General features: G+C 44.8%; 1 protein-coding gene across 1 annotated transcript in view; it reads right to left on the reverse strand.

Annotated features, from left to right (window-relative positions):
- C2H12orf4 (chromosome 2 C12orf4 homolog) overlaps positions 1–19,974 on the reverse strand; it is a 78,760-nt gene that overhangs the window by 17,306 nt on the left and 41,480 nt on the right. The window contains exons 10-11 of the mRNA XM_044277951.1: positions 12,354–12,428; positions 6,888–7,090 (exon numbers count right to left, since the gene is read on the reverse strand). Coding sequence (XP_044133886.1) covers positions 6,888–7,090; positions 12,354–12,428 — 278 coding nt within the window. The remainder of the gene's footprint in view (positions 1–6,887; positions 7,091–12,353; positions 12,429–19,974) is intronic.

Here is a 19,974-nt window from a genome sequence, read left to right on the forward strand (position 1 = left end):
CCTCTCCGTTCTCCCGCTATGCCCTCCGGTATCTTCGGTCACTAAGTTATAGTAGGCGGAGTCTGCCCTTGTTCTGCTGTAGCGCTGGCCAATCGCATCGCAGAGCTCACAGCCTGGGAGAAAATAACAGGTCAGGAGAGCTGACAGATCCTCTTTAAGGAGATTAGAATGATTGTGATTATTTTTACGGTCTTTGCTAGGCATCTTCACATTTCGCTTTAAGGGATATTCCGATAACTAAATGTTATCCCCTACCCACTGGAGTACTCTGGTCTGACTGCTGGGATACCCACCGATCCCGAGAACGGGGATAATGTACCCCTATCTCGATGGAGCAGCAGCTGAGCATACACCCTGCCACTCCATTCATTTTATAGAGGACTGCCAAAGATAGCCGAGTACAGCACCCATCTACCTTCAGCAGTCCCATCAGAACAGGTGGGGATCAGCTTTGTGTCCCGTAAGTCAAACCCCCTCCAGTTAGTCATCCCCTATCTTGTGGATAGGAAGTAACTTTAAATTACCAGAATACCCCTTTAAATTCTTACAAGTAACCCTGTGTTGACTCCAGAAACCTTAACATTTTCTGAACATCACCACGTTCAAGTTATGATTGTAAACCATTTAGATGTCCTACAATAGGACAGGAAGTTAAAGGTTAGTTCCGAACCCTAACATTAAATGGAGATAAACCATTGGGACACCCTTGCCCAGGTCATGGAGTTTCTTCTGTGTAAGGCTACGTGCATGTTCACCTCCTACACATCCTTCCTTACGAAACAGTTTGGTTTCACATTTGGCATCTTCAGACTCGCACTTCTGTTCCTACTCTGACTTTTCAGGGAAAAGTGATTTCAATTGCGGTGTCAGTGGTCAAGTGAGGGGGACAATAAATTAAACAGGTCCATTCCATATGCTGCTAGAAACACTGCTGCTTGCTTTATGACACCCTGTAATAGAAGGCTTCTCTGCTTGCGTGATGTAAATATCAAGTTCGGCCACAAAAGAACACTTGCAGCAGTCAACAATTTAGGAACCAATTATCACCTCATTACAAGTTAATTAAAAGGAAGAATGTGCTAAAAATAAGTTGGATTTCATTAATTCTTAATTAAGTGGAAGGGTTTCTATGGATGTTTGGCAATTACCATACAGATGTTGCCTACAAGCAATGACATTGTGGAGTCTAATAAGCAATCCTGAAAAAGTGGGGGCTACTTAAAGGATTGTCCTTAGATATCGTGTTTCCTCTCTGCAGTTAAAGGGGTTATTTATTCAGTGTAAGCTCTCCATATGCCTTAATAGGGGGTCAGAGTGGAGGTCTTACACGTGGGTCTTCACTTTACATTCTGGCAGTAAGCAATATTCATTTGAATGGCTGCATGTACACTTTCCGCTGGGAGAGGTTGTGTCTCTCATAATACAGGGATGATGAGAAAACCTTTTCTCAGAGATAGAACTCGCCCCCCCACCCCCATGGTAGGCATTGGATTTTATTACGCTAGGAGGCCAGGTGGATAATGCGACCAGGAGCCATGAGCCCATTAGGCCTGAATGACCAAAATGATTTAAGTGTGTTTATAGGGATTAATGTGTGTGTATTTGGTTGTGGGTTTGTAATTAGGGATGAGCGAACCCGTGGGAGTTCGGGTTCGCCCTGAACTTCAGGTCAAAGTTTGGGTTCGGGGACCCGAACTTGACCCCGAACCCGGAGCCCATTAAAGTCAATAGGGACCTGAATTTCGCTTTATTATTTTCCGTTATAACATGGTTAAGACAGAATGCTAAATAAAATGTCCATTGAGGGGTTAAAAATAATAATTTAAAAAAAAACTCACCTTATCCACTTGATCACGCAACCGGTATCCTCTTCTTTCTTCTTTATGCAAGACCTGCAAAAGGACCTGTGATGACATCACTGCGCTCACCACGTGGTGAGGTCATCGCAGGTCCTGCTGAATGAAGTTAGAAGGACCTGTGGGGAGCGCGGTGATGTCATCGCAGGTCCCGCATAAAGAAGAAAGAAGAGGATACCGGCTGCGCGATCAACTGGATGAGGTGAGTTTTTTTTTAAATTATTTTTAACCCCTCAATGGCCATTTTAATTAGCATTCTGTCTTAAGAATGCTATTATTTTCCGTTATAACCATGTTATAATGGAAAATAATAAAATCACCCGAACACCGAACCCAAACTTTTGTGAAAAAGTCCGGATTCGGGTTCACTCAACCCTATTTGTAATGTCTGTATATGTCCACTGCCGGATGTGTACATGGTTTCTAAGATGATTCTGTGGGTGGACATAAAAGAGTAGGAGAAGAGTGGAGTGCGATTGCGAAACGGCCGTTGCTGCTTACTTGCATATGCTTGTCTGGTGAATGTCCGCCCCCACCCCCTGTATCCCTTTTATGCAATAAAAGGTGAAGATCGTTGAAGATGCTGCTGAATGCAGTCTCTGATTTCTTATCTTCGTTTACATGTTTGAAATGAACTGCACGAGGAGACAGCTAAGAACAGGAGCCGATTACAGATGACATTGTCTTAGATACATGATAGCAGTGCCATCACTAGAGACTTTTCCTACATTTATCGATGATTAGAAAATGCCTTTAAAGAAAGTTATGACAGCAAGAAAACATATCTCCTGTCCAGAGGCATAACTTAAAGGGAACCTGTTACCGGGATTTTGTGTATAGAGCTGAGGACATGGGTTGCTAGATGGCCGCTAGCACATCTGCAATACCCAGTCCCCATAGCTATGTGTGCTTTTATTGTGTAAAAAAAGATTTGCTACATATGCAAATTAACCTGAGATGAGTCCTGTCTCTGAGATGAGTCATGTACAGAACTCATCTCAAGTTAATTTGCATATGTATCAAATCGTTTTTTTCCCACAATAAAAGAACACAGAGCTATGGGGACTGGGTATTGCAGATGTGTTAGCGGCCATCTAGTAACCCATGTCCTCAGCTCTATACCCAAAATCCCGGTGACAGGTTCCATTTAAATAGCCTCTGTCAGCATGATCAACCCTATTAAACCAGGTATAATGCCTGGTGGGGTTGATCGTTCAGATTAAAATGATGCCTTTCTTTTGCCTGTATGTTAAACAGCTGCAGAAATCTCTGTTTTTATTCATACGCAAATGCACATGTTAGAGAACCAGGGGAGGGGGCGGGCCTGAATCCTTGGAGCACAGTTTTTTTTTTTTAACACCCCTGTGCTCTGCACACTCCGTCTCCCCTTGATTGACATGGCTAGACATCAGCATGCTGAGGTCAGAGCTGTGTTCTAGCATGTTTATATCATATACACTATTTACTATAGCTTTATCATGTTGAGAATAGAGGCTTTCTATACTTAGAAAGCTAAAACATTTTTTATTCACAGGCATAATATATAATTATAAAGATACCAGTAATGTGCATTAGCTTTCCAAGTATAGAAAAACACTCTTCTCAATACTATAACCTTTTAACCTGGAGGTAAGTGGTCAGCCTTGCATGTAGATGTCCCAGTTTCAAATCCCAGGAGAGACTTCATTTTTTTCTTCATTTTTTCTTCATTTTTATTCTCCCTCATTTAACCCAAAATAAAAGGCTATAGCTTTACTATATTGAGAATAGAGGTTTTCTATGCTTAGAAAGCGAAAAACACATTGCCGATTTAGGCACAATATATGATTATAAAGACAACAATAATATGTATTAGTCTACTAATATAGAAAATCTTTATTCTCAATATAGTAATACTTTTTATTATGGCTTAAATGAGGGAGAAAAAAACAAACTAAAAAAAAAAATTACTAAAGAAAATCTAGAGGTCTCTCCTGTGATTTGAACCTCGGACATCTACATGCAAGGCTGACAACTTACCTCCAGGCTACAGTCTTATCTGGAATATGTGGTTTAGTTCTGGGCACCAATACATAGAAAGGATACACTGGAGCTGGAAGAGTACAAAGCAGAGCAACTAATCTGACAAGGGTCTTAGTTATGAGGAAAGATTAAAAGAAGTACATTTATTTAGTCTTGAGAAGAGACGGGGGACATGATTAACCTATACAAATCAGATCGGTGGGGGTCAGACAATCAGCATGCTCACAGATCAGCGGTTCCTTGCAGCTTCTAGAACCAGAAGCAACACTTTGAACAGAGTCAGAAGCAAAGTGCCATTCAAAGAGTAGTGGCAATGCAGCTCATCTCCCAGCCAAGTGAACTGTGGCATCAACCCAGCACCGCTGGGTTGGACTGTACAAATAAAATGGTGAAAAGCTGTTCCATGTAAAATCCCCTCAAAAGGCAAGGGGGTAACTCCCCAGTCTGGAGAAGAAAAAGTTCAATCTTCAGAGGCGTCAAAGCTTCTTTACTGTAAGAACTGTAAATCTGTTCAATAGTCTACCTTAGGACGTGGTCACAACAGGAACGGTGGGTAGTTTAAAAAAGGGCTTAGATAAATTATTAAAAGTAAATAACATTAATGCCTATGAAAATGTGTAGAAACCTGGATCTCACTCCCCTTTTCTAAAATTCACACTCCCACCTATCCCTTTGTTGAACTGAACGTATGTCTTTTTTCAACTGTATTAACTATCTAACTATACTTAGAAGGCTAATACATATTACTGTCGTATTTATATTGTGCCTGTGAATAAACCAGTAATGTTTTAGCTTTCTAAGCATAGAAAACCTCTATTTTCAACATGGTAAGGTTCTTCAATGTACTCATTTGCAGCTGTTTAACACACAGACGAAAGAAAGGTATTGTTTTAATCAGCATGATTAATCCTATTAAACCAGGCATACTGGTTTAATAGGATTTATCATGTTAAGAGAGACTCTTTAAAGGGGTTTTCCAGGTTAATCACATTGATGACCTATTCTCAGGATAGGCCATCAATATCAGATCAGTGAAGGTGCGACAGGGGCACTTCAACCAATCAGCTGTTCCCTGCATCCACCGGCCCTGGAACTAACACTTTAAATTAAGTCAGAAGCAGAGCTCAGATCAAAGTATAGCAGCTGTGCTGGGTTGATACCACAATTCACTTGGATGGGAACTGAGCTGCAAGGCCAATACTCTTTAAATGGCCCTTTGCTTCTGACTCTGTTCAAAGTGTTGCTTCTGGTTCTGGAAGCTGCAAGGAACAGCTGATCTGTGGGCATGCTGATTGTCTGACTCCTACCGATCTGATATTGATGACTTATCTTGGGGCATCAATATCATTAAGGCCACGTTCACATCTCCAGTGAACGTTTCCGCCATACTGTTCCAGCAGAGAACAGCCTGCCAGATTTCCCTGGATCCGGAATTCTCCAGATCACCGCCAGAACCCTATTGACAATAATGGAGTGTCAGGTTTCGGCTGACTAAAAGCCGTTGCATGCCGAACTTTTTGGTCTGGCCGACAGCTGGCATTTGTGCCTGATCCTCTTGCTGCAGATGCGAACGTGCCTACGCTGCAAAACCCCTTCAATGCTCCTGGGCTCCTAAATAAAATCTGCAACAGGATCCCTGTGTCACAGACGTTCTCAAGGCAGGTACCAGGAGATCGGAGAGACTGGCAACTCCTGGGTTAAATTGACAAGTTCACTGTGTATCTTATTGTGTCTGTGTTTTGGTAAATGCCACACCACTTGCTTCAGGTTTTTGCTTGTTGGTAAACTACCTTTCCCATAAGTAGCAGCTTCTCACTCTTGGGAGGTGCAGTTTACAGATTTTCTTCCTAGCTTCTAATTAGCTGGTCGGTTGAACTTTGTGGTGCTTCTGGAGATGCCAGTTTTCTACTTTCAGATAAGTCTTGTCTGTTCTTATTGTTTTGTGTTATATTCCCTGTTGTTTGTAGCTGGGCCTGAGACAGAGACTTCCATTCGTCCATCTGGGGAGGAATAGGTTGTCTCTGGTCCTAACCTCATTCCGGGGCCTTATAGGGATATAAGGGCCTAGGTATCCTGCATATGAATATTCCTACCTTCAAGGTCTATTCATATTGATAGTTAGGGCCCGGATTAGGGTTGTTTAGGAGGTGACCAGTTTCTTCCCTAGTTTCCAGTCCCAGTTACTGTTCCCCTTCCCTCCTGTGTTTAGTGTGGAGTTTTTCCCCCACACTGATCATGACACCCCGCTTACCATGTGCCATTTATGATACTATTGTCTTTTTATCTAAAGATAAGGCAAGGTTCTGAAAAACCCATCTAAGCAGGACATATACATTAGATCTTTGGGATCTCCTAACAAACTTATGTCTCAAGGGCCCTTTACAAGGCCCAAGAACTCACCAGATAATCGCTAACAAGCATTCGTAGGAACGCTTGTTACCAGATGAATGAGCGAAACGCTTGTTGGTTGGGTAATTGAATAGTTTTTGTAGCAACTAAATCTTTGTTTGCTGGCAGCAGCTTGTGTTGACTAAACACGCTCTTCTGCCAGCAAACGACGAGTCTTTACGGGAAAGAGCAATGGCATTAGCGATTGCTCCTCCCCATACTGTGGAGGAGATCGCTGCATACAGACATGGCTGCTTTCTTTCAGATACAGAGCCACACTTCTGCTTGGGTTGTGTCATGTATTACAATTGAGCTCTATTCAAGTGAATGGGGCTGAGCTGCAATAGCTTACATGACCTGCGGACAGGTGTAGCGATGGAAGCACAGACACAATGCCATAGTCTCTGCTTCTAGTGAAAGTATAATAGAACCTGTGAGAAGTAGATGTGCACATACTCAGAGGTGTACATAGAAATGAGGAGGCTTCATAGCGATCATGAGGCCCCCTCATGGTGTACGTTTACCCAGTCACGCGGTGTGAAGGGCAGGGCTGTAAAGCCACAGGTGTATGGATAGAAGGTATAGCTCCAGCCTATCTGGTACATACGCCCTTGCCCTTACCTCAGACATTTCATGGACAAGGAGCAGAGGGATATTGATAGTAGTGATATCGTGGGTACAGCACACCTTCAGGATGTTTCTCAAGCCCATAATTGCTGGATCGCGGGCGGTTATATTGCCGCTTCTTACATTATCGTCCACACAGAGGTGAAAAACCACATGAGTTTCAGAGAGGTTAGAGTGCCTGGACACATAAAATTCCCCTGGAAGACAATGCAGTTTTAAAAAGGCTCAGTGACAACCACTAAGATATCTAAAGAAAGCTGCCGTCACGTCACTAGATGATGGAGTATAAATTTACCCTAGAAGAGCCGTATACTCAACAAGCATTTTCCTCATATAAATTGATATTGTGCTTAGCTGCTGTGGCTTTGAAAAATGATATTACTTTACCAAAGATTATACCACAGCACTATATGGGCAATGGAAACCTATGCTGTGGGAGCCATTTAGATGGTTTTATTCACAGAGCATTAACTAGAAATCTCTGGATGCATCCTGCTGTGATGCCAGTGACAGTGCTTGTCTAAGGTTGACACTAGGGGGAGCTCACTGCATACAGATTTATACAGCACCCATTAAAGGGAGTCTGTCACCAGCATTTCACTTTTTTAACCCTTCCCACAGCTCCCTAGCATGCTTACAGTTAATCAAAACGTTACGTCTGGCATCTTTCCTGCTGTTATAAATCCATCAAAAACGATCTTTATAAGATATGCAAATGAGGGCTCGCAAGTGCCCAGGAGCGGTGTTACTCTCTTAGGTGCCCTGCTTGCCCAGCCTTTTCATTGCGTCCCCCCGCCCCTTCCTACCCTCCGCCCGCCCATCCTTTCCCTCTGACCGCCTTTCTCATAGCTTGTTATTCCGCCGATATCCCGCGCCTGCGCACTCCGTCTGTCGGCCGGCGCATGCGCACTGCGATGCCCATTCCTTGTACGGCATCACAGTAATTAATGCGCATGCGCCGATGGACCGCCTCCTTTGTTGAAATTTCGCGTCGTTAGCCGGCGCATGCGAAATAGTTACTGTGATGCCGTACAAGGAATGGGCATCGCAGTGCGCATGCGCCGGCCAAAGGAATGAGTGCGCAGGCGCGGGATATTGGCGGAATAACAAGCTATGAGAAAGGCGGTCAGAGGGAAAGGATGGGCGGGCGGGCGGAGGGTAGGAAGGGGCGGGGGTACGCAATGAAAAGGCTGGGCACCTAAGAGAGTAACGCCGCCCCTGGGCACTTGCGATCCCTCATTTGCATATCTTATAAAGATCGTTTTTGATGGATTTATACCAGCAGGAAAGATGCCAGAGGTAACGTTTTGATTGACTGTAAGCATGCTAGAGAGCCGTGGGAAAGATTAAAAAAGTGAAATGCTGGTGACAGACTCCCTTTAAATTCAATACAAGTTGTATAAATCCATTTGTGGTGAGCTTCCCCTAGTGGTGGCAGAAGGCAGCCACATTCTTACCATTTAAAGGGAACCTGTCATGGGGATTTAAGCCAGGATCTTCTGTCAGAAAAAGCAGTTTGACTGCTGTATTCTAATGCATGTAAGGAGTCGAGGGCGAGGACTCTTTGAAAAAGTTCAGTCCCACTCCTGGCTAGATTTATGTCCCTCAGGCCAGGTACATCATCTCAACCTACCTCCAGCAGGATCTGAGCGCATGTGCAGTGCAAACATGAAGCACTTTGTTTCACTTTATATGTACTGGATGCTGCTGGAGGTGGCTTGTGATGACATACCTGGCCTGTAGGACATCAATCAAGCCAGGATGGGAACTCACCAGCATGACTCTTCCAAGGAGGGGCTCCTCCCCCATGACTCCTGACATGCATAAGAATATAGCAATCAAACAAGTCTTTTTCGGACTTATGCCCAATTGCTCAGAAGATGAAAGGGCCCAATTGTTAAATTGTCATTGTCAGGCTGGTGGTAGTTTGGGGGCCTAAATTCCAATGACGGTCCCCTTTAAAGGGGTTTTCATTCCATCATACCATATAAAACAGATATGCTACCCCTTTTTGATAGGTTGCACCCCCATGAAACAGGACACCCCTGGCCAGGGAACTGATGGACAACCCTCTTCACCTGAAGAGATCTATACCATAGTTCCTTGCACAAAGCCTGGCCAGAGATGCCAATGTGCAGGGGGAATACTAAAGGGACCTTGCTTATCTCTGGTCTAGTGAAACTCCATACTGTATCATAATTCTGTGCTGGAAACTGTTGAGCGAAATTGTGTTTTAAGTTTGGCGTCTGAAGTTCGGGTTATCGAAGAATCGCGTTATGGATTCTAAATTCCGTTATGGTCAGTGGTAGCGAAATCGATAACGCGATTCTTCGATAACCCGAACTTTAGACGCCAAACTTAAAACACAAGTTCGCTCAACACTAGTGCTTTAGATCAGGGATGCTCAACCTGCGGCCCTCCAGCTGTTGTAAAACTCCTATCATGCCCTGCTGTAGGCTGTCTGGACATGCTGGTAGTTGTACTTTTATGTCACTGAAATAGTAAATTGCCCCTTAAAAAGTAACCTTTAATAGTATTTTTAAAATCCCACATGAAACGAAAAACAATAAATTAGGGGCTGGGCGGGGCTAAGCTCTGTTCCCTTGAATGGAGCTTAGCCCTGCCCATGCTAGCTGATACTAGTCGTGACGTCACTGGGCCAGCGGTAAACAGTGAGAAGGCCGCGGCGCTTCTGGAGCGCTGCTGCCTTCTCAAACAGCTGATCGGTGGGGGTCCCGGGTGTCGGACCCCCGCCAATCAGATGCTAAGGATCTGTCCAGAGGATAGATCGTGATCGTAAGTTTAAACAAACTGCAGAACCCCTTTAAATGATGGGACTGGTATCTTTTTTTCAATACCTCTTTTCAACGTTTACCTCCGCTGTGACTGAGATCTGGATTCCCTACACAGGACTGTCTGGCATCGATACGCAATATATTTCTCCACTGAGGCAGTGTTTTTTGTATTTGGGGTAATATCAGGAAGGGATCAGCACAACAGGGCACAGCCACCAATAAGCGGGGCAGCCCCTTTCGGAGCGACCACTCTGTGTTTGGGCAGGGAAAGCGTAGATCATCAGGGACAGTTCCCCAACTGCCTAAGAGCAGTTTCTACTCCTTCTCTCCTGGATGAACAAGAAAGCATAAAGTAACAGCACAACATCTATCTACTTTAGTTTATCTTCAGGAGAGAATAACAGATCCTTTTGGACCCTACTCATGGAGGTCAACTGTATCGTGAGTAACCACTAATGTGGGAAAAGTATTAATACCTACCTTTGTTGGATTAGTCCTAAGTCCATATATATAGAATATCCACATTTATTGTTTGTTCGTTTCATGTGGGATTTAAAAAATACAATTAAAGGGGTTGTCCGGGTTCAGAGCTGAACCCGGACATACCCTTATTTTCACCCCGGCAGCCCCCCTGAGCCTAGCATCGGAGCATCTCATGCTCCGATGCGCTCCAGTGCCCTGCGCTAGATCGCGCAGGGCACGGGCTCTTTTGTTTTTAATAACACACTGCCGGGCGGTAACTTCCGCCCAGCAGTGTGTTCGGTGACGTCACCGGCTCTGAGGGGCGGGCTTTAGCTCTGCCCTAGCCGTTTTACTGGCTAGGGCAGAGCCAAATCCCGCCCATCAGTGCCGGTGACGTCACCGGGGTTCCTGTCAGCCCCATGGAGAGCCCCGGTACGTCACCGGAACTCTGAAAAATGCATTTGCCCTGCGCGATTTAGCGCAGGGCAAAGGAGAGCATCGGAGCATGAACTGCTCCGATGCTCATGTCAGGGGGGCTGCTGGGGTGAAAATGGAGGGCTGTCCAGGTTCAGCTCTAAACCTGGACAACCCCTTTAAAGGTTATTTTTTTAAGAAGCAATTTACTATTTCAGTGACATACAGGTCCTTCTCAAAAAATTAGCATATTGTGATAAAGTTCATTATTTTCTGTAATGTACTGATAAACATTAGACTTTCATATATTTTAGATTCATTACACACCAACTGAAGTAGTTCAAGCCTTTTATTGTTTTAATATTGATGATTTTGGCATACAGCTCATGAAAACCCAAAATTCCTATCTCAAAAAATTAGCATATCATGAAAAGGTTCTCTAAACAAGCTATTAACCTAATCATCTGAATCAACTAATTAACTCTAAACACCTGCAAAAGATTCCTGAGGCTTTTAAAAACTCCCAGCCTGGTTCATTACTCAAAACCGCAATCATGGGTAAGACTGCCGACCTGACTGCTGTCCAGAAGGCCATCATTGACACCCTCAAGCAAGAGGGTAAGACACAGAAAGAAATTTCTGAACGAATAGGCTGTTCCCAGAGTGCTGTATCAAGGCACCTCAGTGGGAAGTCTGTGGGAAGGAAAAAGTGTGTCAGAAAACGCTGCACAACGAGAAGAGGTGACCGGACCCTGAGGAAGATTGTGGAGAAGGACCGATTCCAGACCTTGGGGGACCTGCGGAAGCAGTGGACTGAGTCTGGAGTAGAAACATCCAGAGCCATCGTGTACAGGCGTGTGCAGGAAATGGGCTACAGGTGCCGCATTCCCCAGAAACAGCGGCAGAAGCGCCTGACCTGGGCTACAGAGAAGCAGCACTGGACTGTTGCTCAGTGGTCCAAAGTACTTTTTTCGGATGAAAGCAAATTTTGCATGTCATTCGGAAATCAAGGTGCCAGAGTCTGGAGGAAGACTGGGGAGAGGGAAATGCCAAAATGCCTGAAGTCTAGTGTCAAGTACCCACAGTCAGTGATGGTCTGGGGTGCCATGTCAGCTGCTGGTGTTGGTCCACTGTGTTTTATCAAGGGCAGGGTCAATGCAGCTAGCTATCAGGAGATTTTGGAGCACTTCATGCTTCCATCTGCTGAAAAGCTTTATGGAGATGAAGATTTCATTTTTCAGCACGACCTGGCACCTGCTCACAGTGCCAAAACCACTGGTAAATGGTTTACTGACCATGGTATTACTGTTCTCAATTGGCCTGCCAACTCTCCTGACCTGAACCCCATAGAGAATCTGTGGGATATTGGGAAGAGAAAGTTGAGAGACGCAAGACCCAACACTCTGGATGAGCTTAAGGCCGCTATCGAAGCATCCTGGGCCTCCATAACACCTCAGCAGCGCCACAGGCTGATTGCCTCCATGCCACGCCGCATTGAAGCAGTCATTTCTGCAAAAGGATTCCCGACCAAGTATTGAGTGCATAACTGAACATCATTATTTGAAGGTTGACTTTATCACAATATGCTAATTTTTTGAGAAGGACCTGTACATATACAATCCTCTCCTAGATATTTCAAAGTTTCAGTGATGGAGTTGTAGCTTTGCACCAGCTGGAAGGCCGCAGGTGGAGCATCCCTGCTTTAGATCAGTTTACTGGATATATTATCTTTATTATTGGACCTTTTTTTTTTATTGATTACGTTATCACAAAATCTACGTATACTCACCAGGTAATAAATTAGACTGGTTGCGCTCGGCATTTTTCACCTTGTCGCTGCGTCCTTCACTTCCATTACTTGTCTCTGATTTAAAAAAAAATAAAAATACATTTTTTATCAGATCTTTTACTAGGAATAGAAATGATAGTGAAGACACAAAGGGCTTATGCATGAGTGTCAGCCAGTAGTTATAAGGGGCGCAGACATTTTAGGGATATTCATATTTCTATTTTATTAACTATATATTATACAACAAATGATATCCATTTACCTATATAATTCAGCAGCAGATATTTTTTCCCATGTTTAGTTATAATTCATGAAAATACCATAGTGGTTGTGCCAAATTATCCACAGAATAGGGGATAATCTGATCTCTGGGGGGGGGGGGGGGGGGGGTCCGACTACCGAGACCTCCACCGGTCACAAGAAAGGGGTGTCACATGCCCCATATGAAAGGAACAGTGCGTGCTGCCACTTCATTCATTCTCTATGGAACTGCCAGGGATAGCAAAGTACAGCGTTCCAGTGATTAGAGAAATATTCAGAAAAGCATATAAAACTCAAAAACACTAAATTAAACTGTAAAAGATTTCATGAAGAAAATCCCTCAAAAATATTCTACATTTTTCAAACAAGCACCTGGGTCTGAATGCTTTAGTAACTGCATGTAATTCAATATTTAGTATAGCCACTGATTCAATAAAATGTATCTGTATAGCGCCACCTGCTGTTGGCTCTTTTGCTTATTTTTCCATCCACATCAGTAACATAACTGAGCTGGGCGCACATGCTCAGTAAGCTGTGATAATTACAGGGAGAGGGCTGCAGCAGAAAGGACACACTCCCTGTAGGCGAAAGGACATGCCCCCTGAGGACAGATACAGCCACTAGTCTGTCAGCTTGAAGAGAATCTAGTAGAGCAGTTGGAGAACTGAATAGAGAGATCTCTGGATCCATGTGAGGTACAGGGCTGGGTCTAGCTTTGTTAGAAAGAGTTAGGCCCCTTACAGACGAGCGAGCCCAGATTAGGTTTACTTGCGGATGCGATTTTCACGCAGCCCCATTCACTTCTATGGGGCCAGCGTTGCGTGAAAAATCGCAGAATATAGAACATGCTGCGATTTCCATGAAACGCACAAGTGCCTTAGGTCCCTTTCACACGAGCGAGCATTCCGCGCGGGTGCAATGTGTGATGCGAACGCATTGCGCCTGCACGGAATCCGGACCCATTTGTTTTAATGGGTCTGTGTACATGAGCGTTGGTTTTCACGCATCACTTTTGCGTTGCGTGAAAATTGCAGCATGTTTTATATTCTGTGATTTTCACGCAACGCTGGCCACATAGAAGTGAATGAGGCTGAGTGAAAATCGCATCGCTTCCGCAAGCAAGTGTGGATGCAATGCGTTTTTCACGGATCGTTGCTAAGAGATGTTGTTTGAAAACATTCAGTTTTTTATCGCGCGTGTAAAAAAAGGCATTAAATCGCATTGCACCCGCGCAAAAAAAACTGAACAACTGAACGCGATTGCAAACAAAACTAAATGGACTTGCTTGCAAAATCACGCACTTTTCACTGAACGCATCCGGACATAATCCGGACAATCTCGTCTGCAAGGGGCCTTAGTCATGCACACCATGCAGTCTGCAGTTTTTTTTTTTACTAATCATGGGATAACCCCTTAATGTTTACCTCTACTGTAAAGAAAAACCTTTGATATGTCATAGTGAAATATCGGTGGGGGTCCAAGTGCTGATACCCCCCACTTATCACTAAAACAAAGAGGGGCTGACACAGAGAACTCTCTCTGGAGACAGGCTCATAGACTCTATTGAGCGAGGAGAGCGTTCTGTGGGAGCCCTTCTATTGCCTTCTTTTAGCAATTGGTGGTGGTTTCAGCCCTCGGACCCCCCCCCCCCCCCCAAAGATCAAAACTTCTGCTACGAACAGATACACTTTAACACAAAATTTGCTTCTAATGCTTTGTTTTCTGGTTTATATTAAACATGAAAAAATCCTGATCTGGCCTCTCTTCTCAGTTTCCTGCCTTGTGAAATCTTGTTGTGTTTTTCCTCTGTAATTCCTCCTGAAAATGAATTTATAATAGTGTTACTATTTTCCATGTCAAATGGGGCACGTCCTGCGCAGGCTAAAGGTCCATTCACACATCCGTTTTTTCTTTCCTGATCTGTTCGGTTTTATGCGGAACAGATCTAGACCAGTTCTGTACCCATTCATTTTCAATGGGTCCCGGAAAAAAATCGGACAGCACAATGTGTGCTGTCAGTTTCCGTTGTTCCGTTCCGCATGTCCGAAAAAATATAAAACTTGTCCTATTCTTTTCCGCAAAAATCGGATCCTGGTACAATACAAAGTCAATGGATCCGCAAAAAACGGAAGACATTCGTATGTCATTACGTATGTCATCCGTTTTATGCGGATTCCGTTCCTGGAAATTAAATCCTGCCCACAGAAACTTTTTTTTTTTTCAATATTTTTTCAAAGAAATCCAAACAACTTTATTTGCTTATTGAAATTTAGACATGTTTCAGTTTTTTGCGAATCCGCAAAAAACGGATGCCATACGGAAATATTTTCAGGAACAACGGATCCGCAAAAATCAGACCGAAATTCGGGATATAGAAAAATACTGACGTGTGAATGTAGCCTGACACTGACCAATCAGTGCTTACAGTAGGACAACACCCTGTTGACAAAGAGAATGGGAACGCCTGTCAATGTATTTATCAATTTCCAGGAGGAATAACAGAGGAATGACAGAATGCCGGTTTCTGACAAAATATGCTACAGAATGTCATTAGGAGTAAGGGTCCATTCACACGTCCGTGTGTGTTTTGCGGATCCACAAAACATGGACATCGGCGATGTGCGTTCCGCATTTTGCGGACTGCACTTCGCCGACACTTAATAGAAAATGCCTATTCTTGTCCGCAATTGCTATTCTTTTTCGGGAACGGAATTGCGGACCCGGAAGTACGGATCGGCAATTCCGGATCCAGGCAGCACATCGTGCTGACCCATAGAAATGAATGGGTCCGCAATTCCGTTGCGCAAAATGCGGAACAAAATTGCGGACGTGGGAATGGACACTAAAACAGTCATGTCAGGAGAGGCGACAGCTCCCCTTTAATATAAATGGTATCAGTTGCCCTGTGCTTGTCAGCATTGCCTAAGACACAGTGTCCATTTTATACGCTCATTTTAAACACATGGCCTTGGTCGTCATTAAACGCCTGTCATCAGCCCACAGAAATTCCGCGGAGTAAAAATGACTTCATCAGAGCCTATATAATGTCTCCCTAGCACAGGCGAGGGATTGTGCTGCTCACATCTGTCTTCAGATCAGAGAAGAACATGGCACCCCATCACGAATATACATGAAGACGAATCATCGGATGTGCAAAAAGGTCCCCTGACGCTCTATAAGAGGATCGGGCTGATAAAGTTACTTGCTGGGAAGGTTTTTGGCACCCGCCACATACTCTCTATAACCCTTAATGGTGCATGAAGCGCTCTTAGGGTCCATTTGGAATAATTGTATTTTTGAGTAGGGGGGTTAGGTTACGCTTGCAAGCTCTGCTTATCCCTTCGGTATGGGGAGGGTGAGGAGGTTGCAGCAGGACATGAGCTAAAGGAGGACAGGCATAAAACAGCAACCATCTCTGCTATGTGCTGGGTGAATCCTGCCCATCAGATACGTAGGCAGATGGATGTCTGGCAAACTATTACCTTGGGGTAGGCAGAACCAGTATGCACTTTCCTATGCTCGAGGAATATGCAATCTTCTTAAAGCATAAGGTACAGAGTGTGCCTTGTGCTATGGTATTCAGTACATACATTAAAAAGGGGTACAAGTACAGGGACTGGCTGGGCATACGTGAAGCCGATCCATTCATTTCTATCCTGTGGATAGGGGATAACTTCATATAACCGGAATACCCCTTATTTCAAATGTGCTCATTTATTACTCTAAATTCAATGTCCTCTTCTGCATCTACATAGGTCCAAAATGTTGTGCCTATTAATTCTTTAATACATCTTTACAGGGGTCAAAGCTTTTGTTTTTCTGTTATAGAGCTCCAAATCTCCTTTACAGACAGAAAGTTCAATACTAATCTAGGTGCCTCCACTAGGGGGCAGTGGCGTGCCTGGGGGAGGGGGATGGGGTGTGTGGTCCGCCCCAGGTGCCGTCCCTCAGGGGGGTGCCAGAAGCAATGAGCGCTTCCATCAATACAGATTGCTGGAGCGCTGACGCCCACATACTGCGGCGGGGCACAGGAGCGCATAGTTCCCTGCCCTGCCGCCGATCACCGCTATAGGCTTCAGGCCTAGTAGGCCTGAAGCCTATGCGGTAGTGAAATCCCGGCGCATGCGTGCGCGATGACATCATCGCGAGCGCCTTTTCCGGGACGCAGCAGCACAGTGAAGTGTGCGCGCCTTCCTCTGCGAGCAAGCACCTGGACATAGGGGAGTATTTAGCTTTTAGTTTTTTATGTGCCAACTTTGGGGGACACAGGAGGAAATGTGGGGGAAAAATATTATGGTGGGGGCAAATTATTATGGTAGGGATTACTATGTGGGGGGCAATAATTATGGGAGGGATTACTATGTGGGGGCAAATTACTATATGGCGCAATGTGGGTGAAACTGCAGTGTGGGGCAAATTACTATATGGGGGCAGTGTTAGGAAAATTACTATATGGGGGCAGTGTGGGGCAAATTACTATATGGGGGCAATGTGGGGCAAAATACTGTGTGGGGCAAATTACTATGGGAGAATTACTATGTGGGTGCAGTGTGGGGGAAAATTACTATATGGGGGCATCATGGGGGGCGTTGCTATTGCAGTGGCACTGTAGGGGCAAATCCATTATTTTTGTGGACACTATACAGGGATTATTGCCTGGAGCACAATAGAGGGTGTTATTATTACTGGGGGTCTCTAGGGGACATTATAACTGCTGTAGACACTATAGGGACATTTGGGGTAATTTATCAAACTGGTGTAAAGTAGAACTGGCTTAGTTGCCCATAGAAGCCAATCAGATTCCACCTTTCATATTTGACAGCTCTTTTGGAAATCCAGTTCTACTTTACACCAGTTTGATAAATGACCCCGATTATGTCTACTGGGGTCACAATTTTATCAGCAGTATAGTACCTGGAGCATTGAGGGGCACAACGGGCACAGTATTGAGAGTGGCAGCAGGATGACACTGGGGGGACACCAGGATGAGAAGGTTGATGGAAAAACTGAGAAATCTAACGTTTCTGTGTTACAAACTCTGTAGAGACGAGATGTGGCAGAAAGAATTTGTCATGGCGGTCTCACGGAGGAGAAGAGGAAAGAGAAGGTCTACATAACAGGAGATGACCACATACCTCTTACAACCAGGCCAGGGACAAGTATTGGGGGGGGGGGGGGGACAGGAGATGTCCCTGGCCTGGTTGTAAGAGGTATGTGGTCAAGTATTGGGGGAGGGGGGGGGGGCTGCCAGACAAAGGACCCGCGCCGGGTGCCAAACACCCTAGGCACGCCAATGCTAGGGGGAGCTGACTGTCTTATTATTGAGTTCACTGCATAAACAGTGCGCAGTAGGCTCCTCAACTCCCTCTAGAGGTGGTATTTTTTTAGTAATTCAACTCCAAGGCTATGAAGACAAGATCCTGCACAGCAAGTCCCACTAGTCAATGACTGATGGGGTGCAGAAAAGTAGCAATAGCTGGTTATTGAAGTTTTACTTCAGACCCATAGTATTGCTTTTTCTCCAATAAAGCAGTTCTGGAAGTCTGGGTGGAGATCAATCATAGGCTGACCACAAACATAGGAAATCTGTGGACCAACAGTTGTATCCCCCTCCACGCCCCCGTACACATGCAAGTGTTCTGAATGAGGAGAAGGAACAATGACGTGGCAAGACACTTCTGACGGAACCCTATCAACCCAAGGGTTGGGCATGTTGAAATCTAACAGTTCGATCCTTATCTCTCGCAACATCTGCTATTATGCGACACACGTTAGATAGTCAGCCTATCTTGATGAAACTGGTGGGTTTGACCACTATACATCTAATGTGTGTAGCCAGCTTCAACCTCCCGGACCATATGTCCATGTGGAATATTTACCGGTCTATGACTATCCCAAGAAAATGGCCACTCACATAAGAGGCGGCAACAAGTTATCATTTATAAAAGAGTTGTAGTTAAAAGAGTCCTCTGCCGATCCCACCTGTTCCACCATTCGCCGATTTAAGACTGACGAGCCTGATATCAGGGTAATTAAGAAAAACGGAGACACTTAAGAACACAGTGAATGGTCCATTTTGGAAGTAATGAAACCTGAGCCCTGGCGTATGTTTTGGCTCCTTTAGGCAGTAATTTAGCAGTGTATTTATGTGACCTTAGTACGACAGCGGGATAATTAGAGAAACAGCCCTGGCTTTGGGGATTTAGATGAACAGAATTTTTTGTAATCATATTTTTGTGAGTCATACGACACCAGAGGTTCCTTGCATGCCGTAGAGAGCCTGTGAATACCCACAGCAAAGGTTAAAGGGAGGCAAATTAGGAGAGACCACAAACAATGACTGTCAAATGTGCCAAGTCAAGTGACTCTCTCGGTAGGCACAGGCGTGAGCAGGGTAAGGGGTCTTGCCTCCAGAGCTATAGAACCTAACAGCCTATCCGGGCCCAACACAACAACTGGGTGAGAACCGGCTTGTGTAGAGCGGACATAGTTACCACTTCTAAAGTGTCCATACCCCCCCCATGATGAGATCAAAGTTAGGTACAACTTCCTCCCCCATTACATGCATAAAGGTCCCAAAAGAGTAGAAGCCACATTGCTGACCTAACATTGACAACTCACAGTGCCCCTGTCTTCCTTTGTGCCATAATGCCCCTTCATCCACAGTACCCCATTGAATTAAAGAAAGTGGTAACAGGGGTATCCTTTGATTGAAGAGTTACTATGTAGGTACACTAGGGGGGTCTTTGTGCTGAATTAGAACATGTTGGAAACCTTCATTATGGCAAGCAGGCTGGTATGCCGACATACTAAGTGGGTCATATACGTTACGGATCTTTAGTGTGGGTGAGATATCTACCCACCTAGATCTTGTCTGACCGACAATCTTATGTAGACGGTGGACAGCCCAACTTTAGATATGTCCTGTCCAAGTCGGCATTGGACGGGGGGCCGTTTTGCAATTCTATGCTTCCCCTTGTAGACGAGCAGTGTGATGTATCCTGTGCCGACTAGCTTATCCGCTAATGAACCAACATGCCTGCTCATCTTGGCGTATACCAGGAAGATCACTGTTTGGCTGCTAGCTGTTTCTAAATCATCTTGCCCTCATAGAGGTTAATGGCAGCCATTACAATAGCTATAGGTGCCATCCAGCTTTCCCCAGACCCTGGTGTATTAGGCCTCATACACACGACTGTATGTTTCGTCTGCATCAGATCTGCATTTTTGGCTGTCCGCATCCACAAGGATAGGACATTTCTAGTGGAGCGTGAAAAAAGAAAAAAGGCGGCATGCACTCGGACGGGACCTGCAATTTGCGGACTGCAAAAAGGATGCGGTCGTGCGCATGAGCCCTTAG

This window comes from Bufo gargarizans, chromosome 2, assembly GCF_014858855.1.
Source record: "Bufo gargarizans isolate SCDJY-AF-19 chromosome 2, ASM1485885v1, whole genome shotgun sequence".
Classification (NCBI taxonomy): domain Eukaryota; kingdom Metazoa; phylum Chordata; class Amphibia; order Anura; family Bufonidae; genus Bufo; species Bufo gargarizans.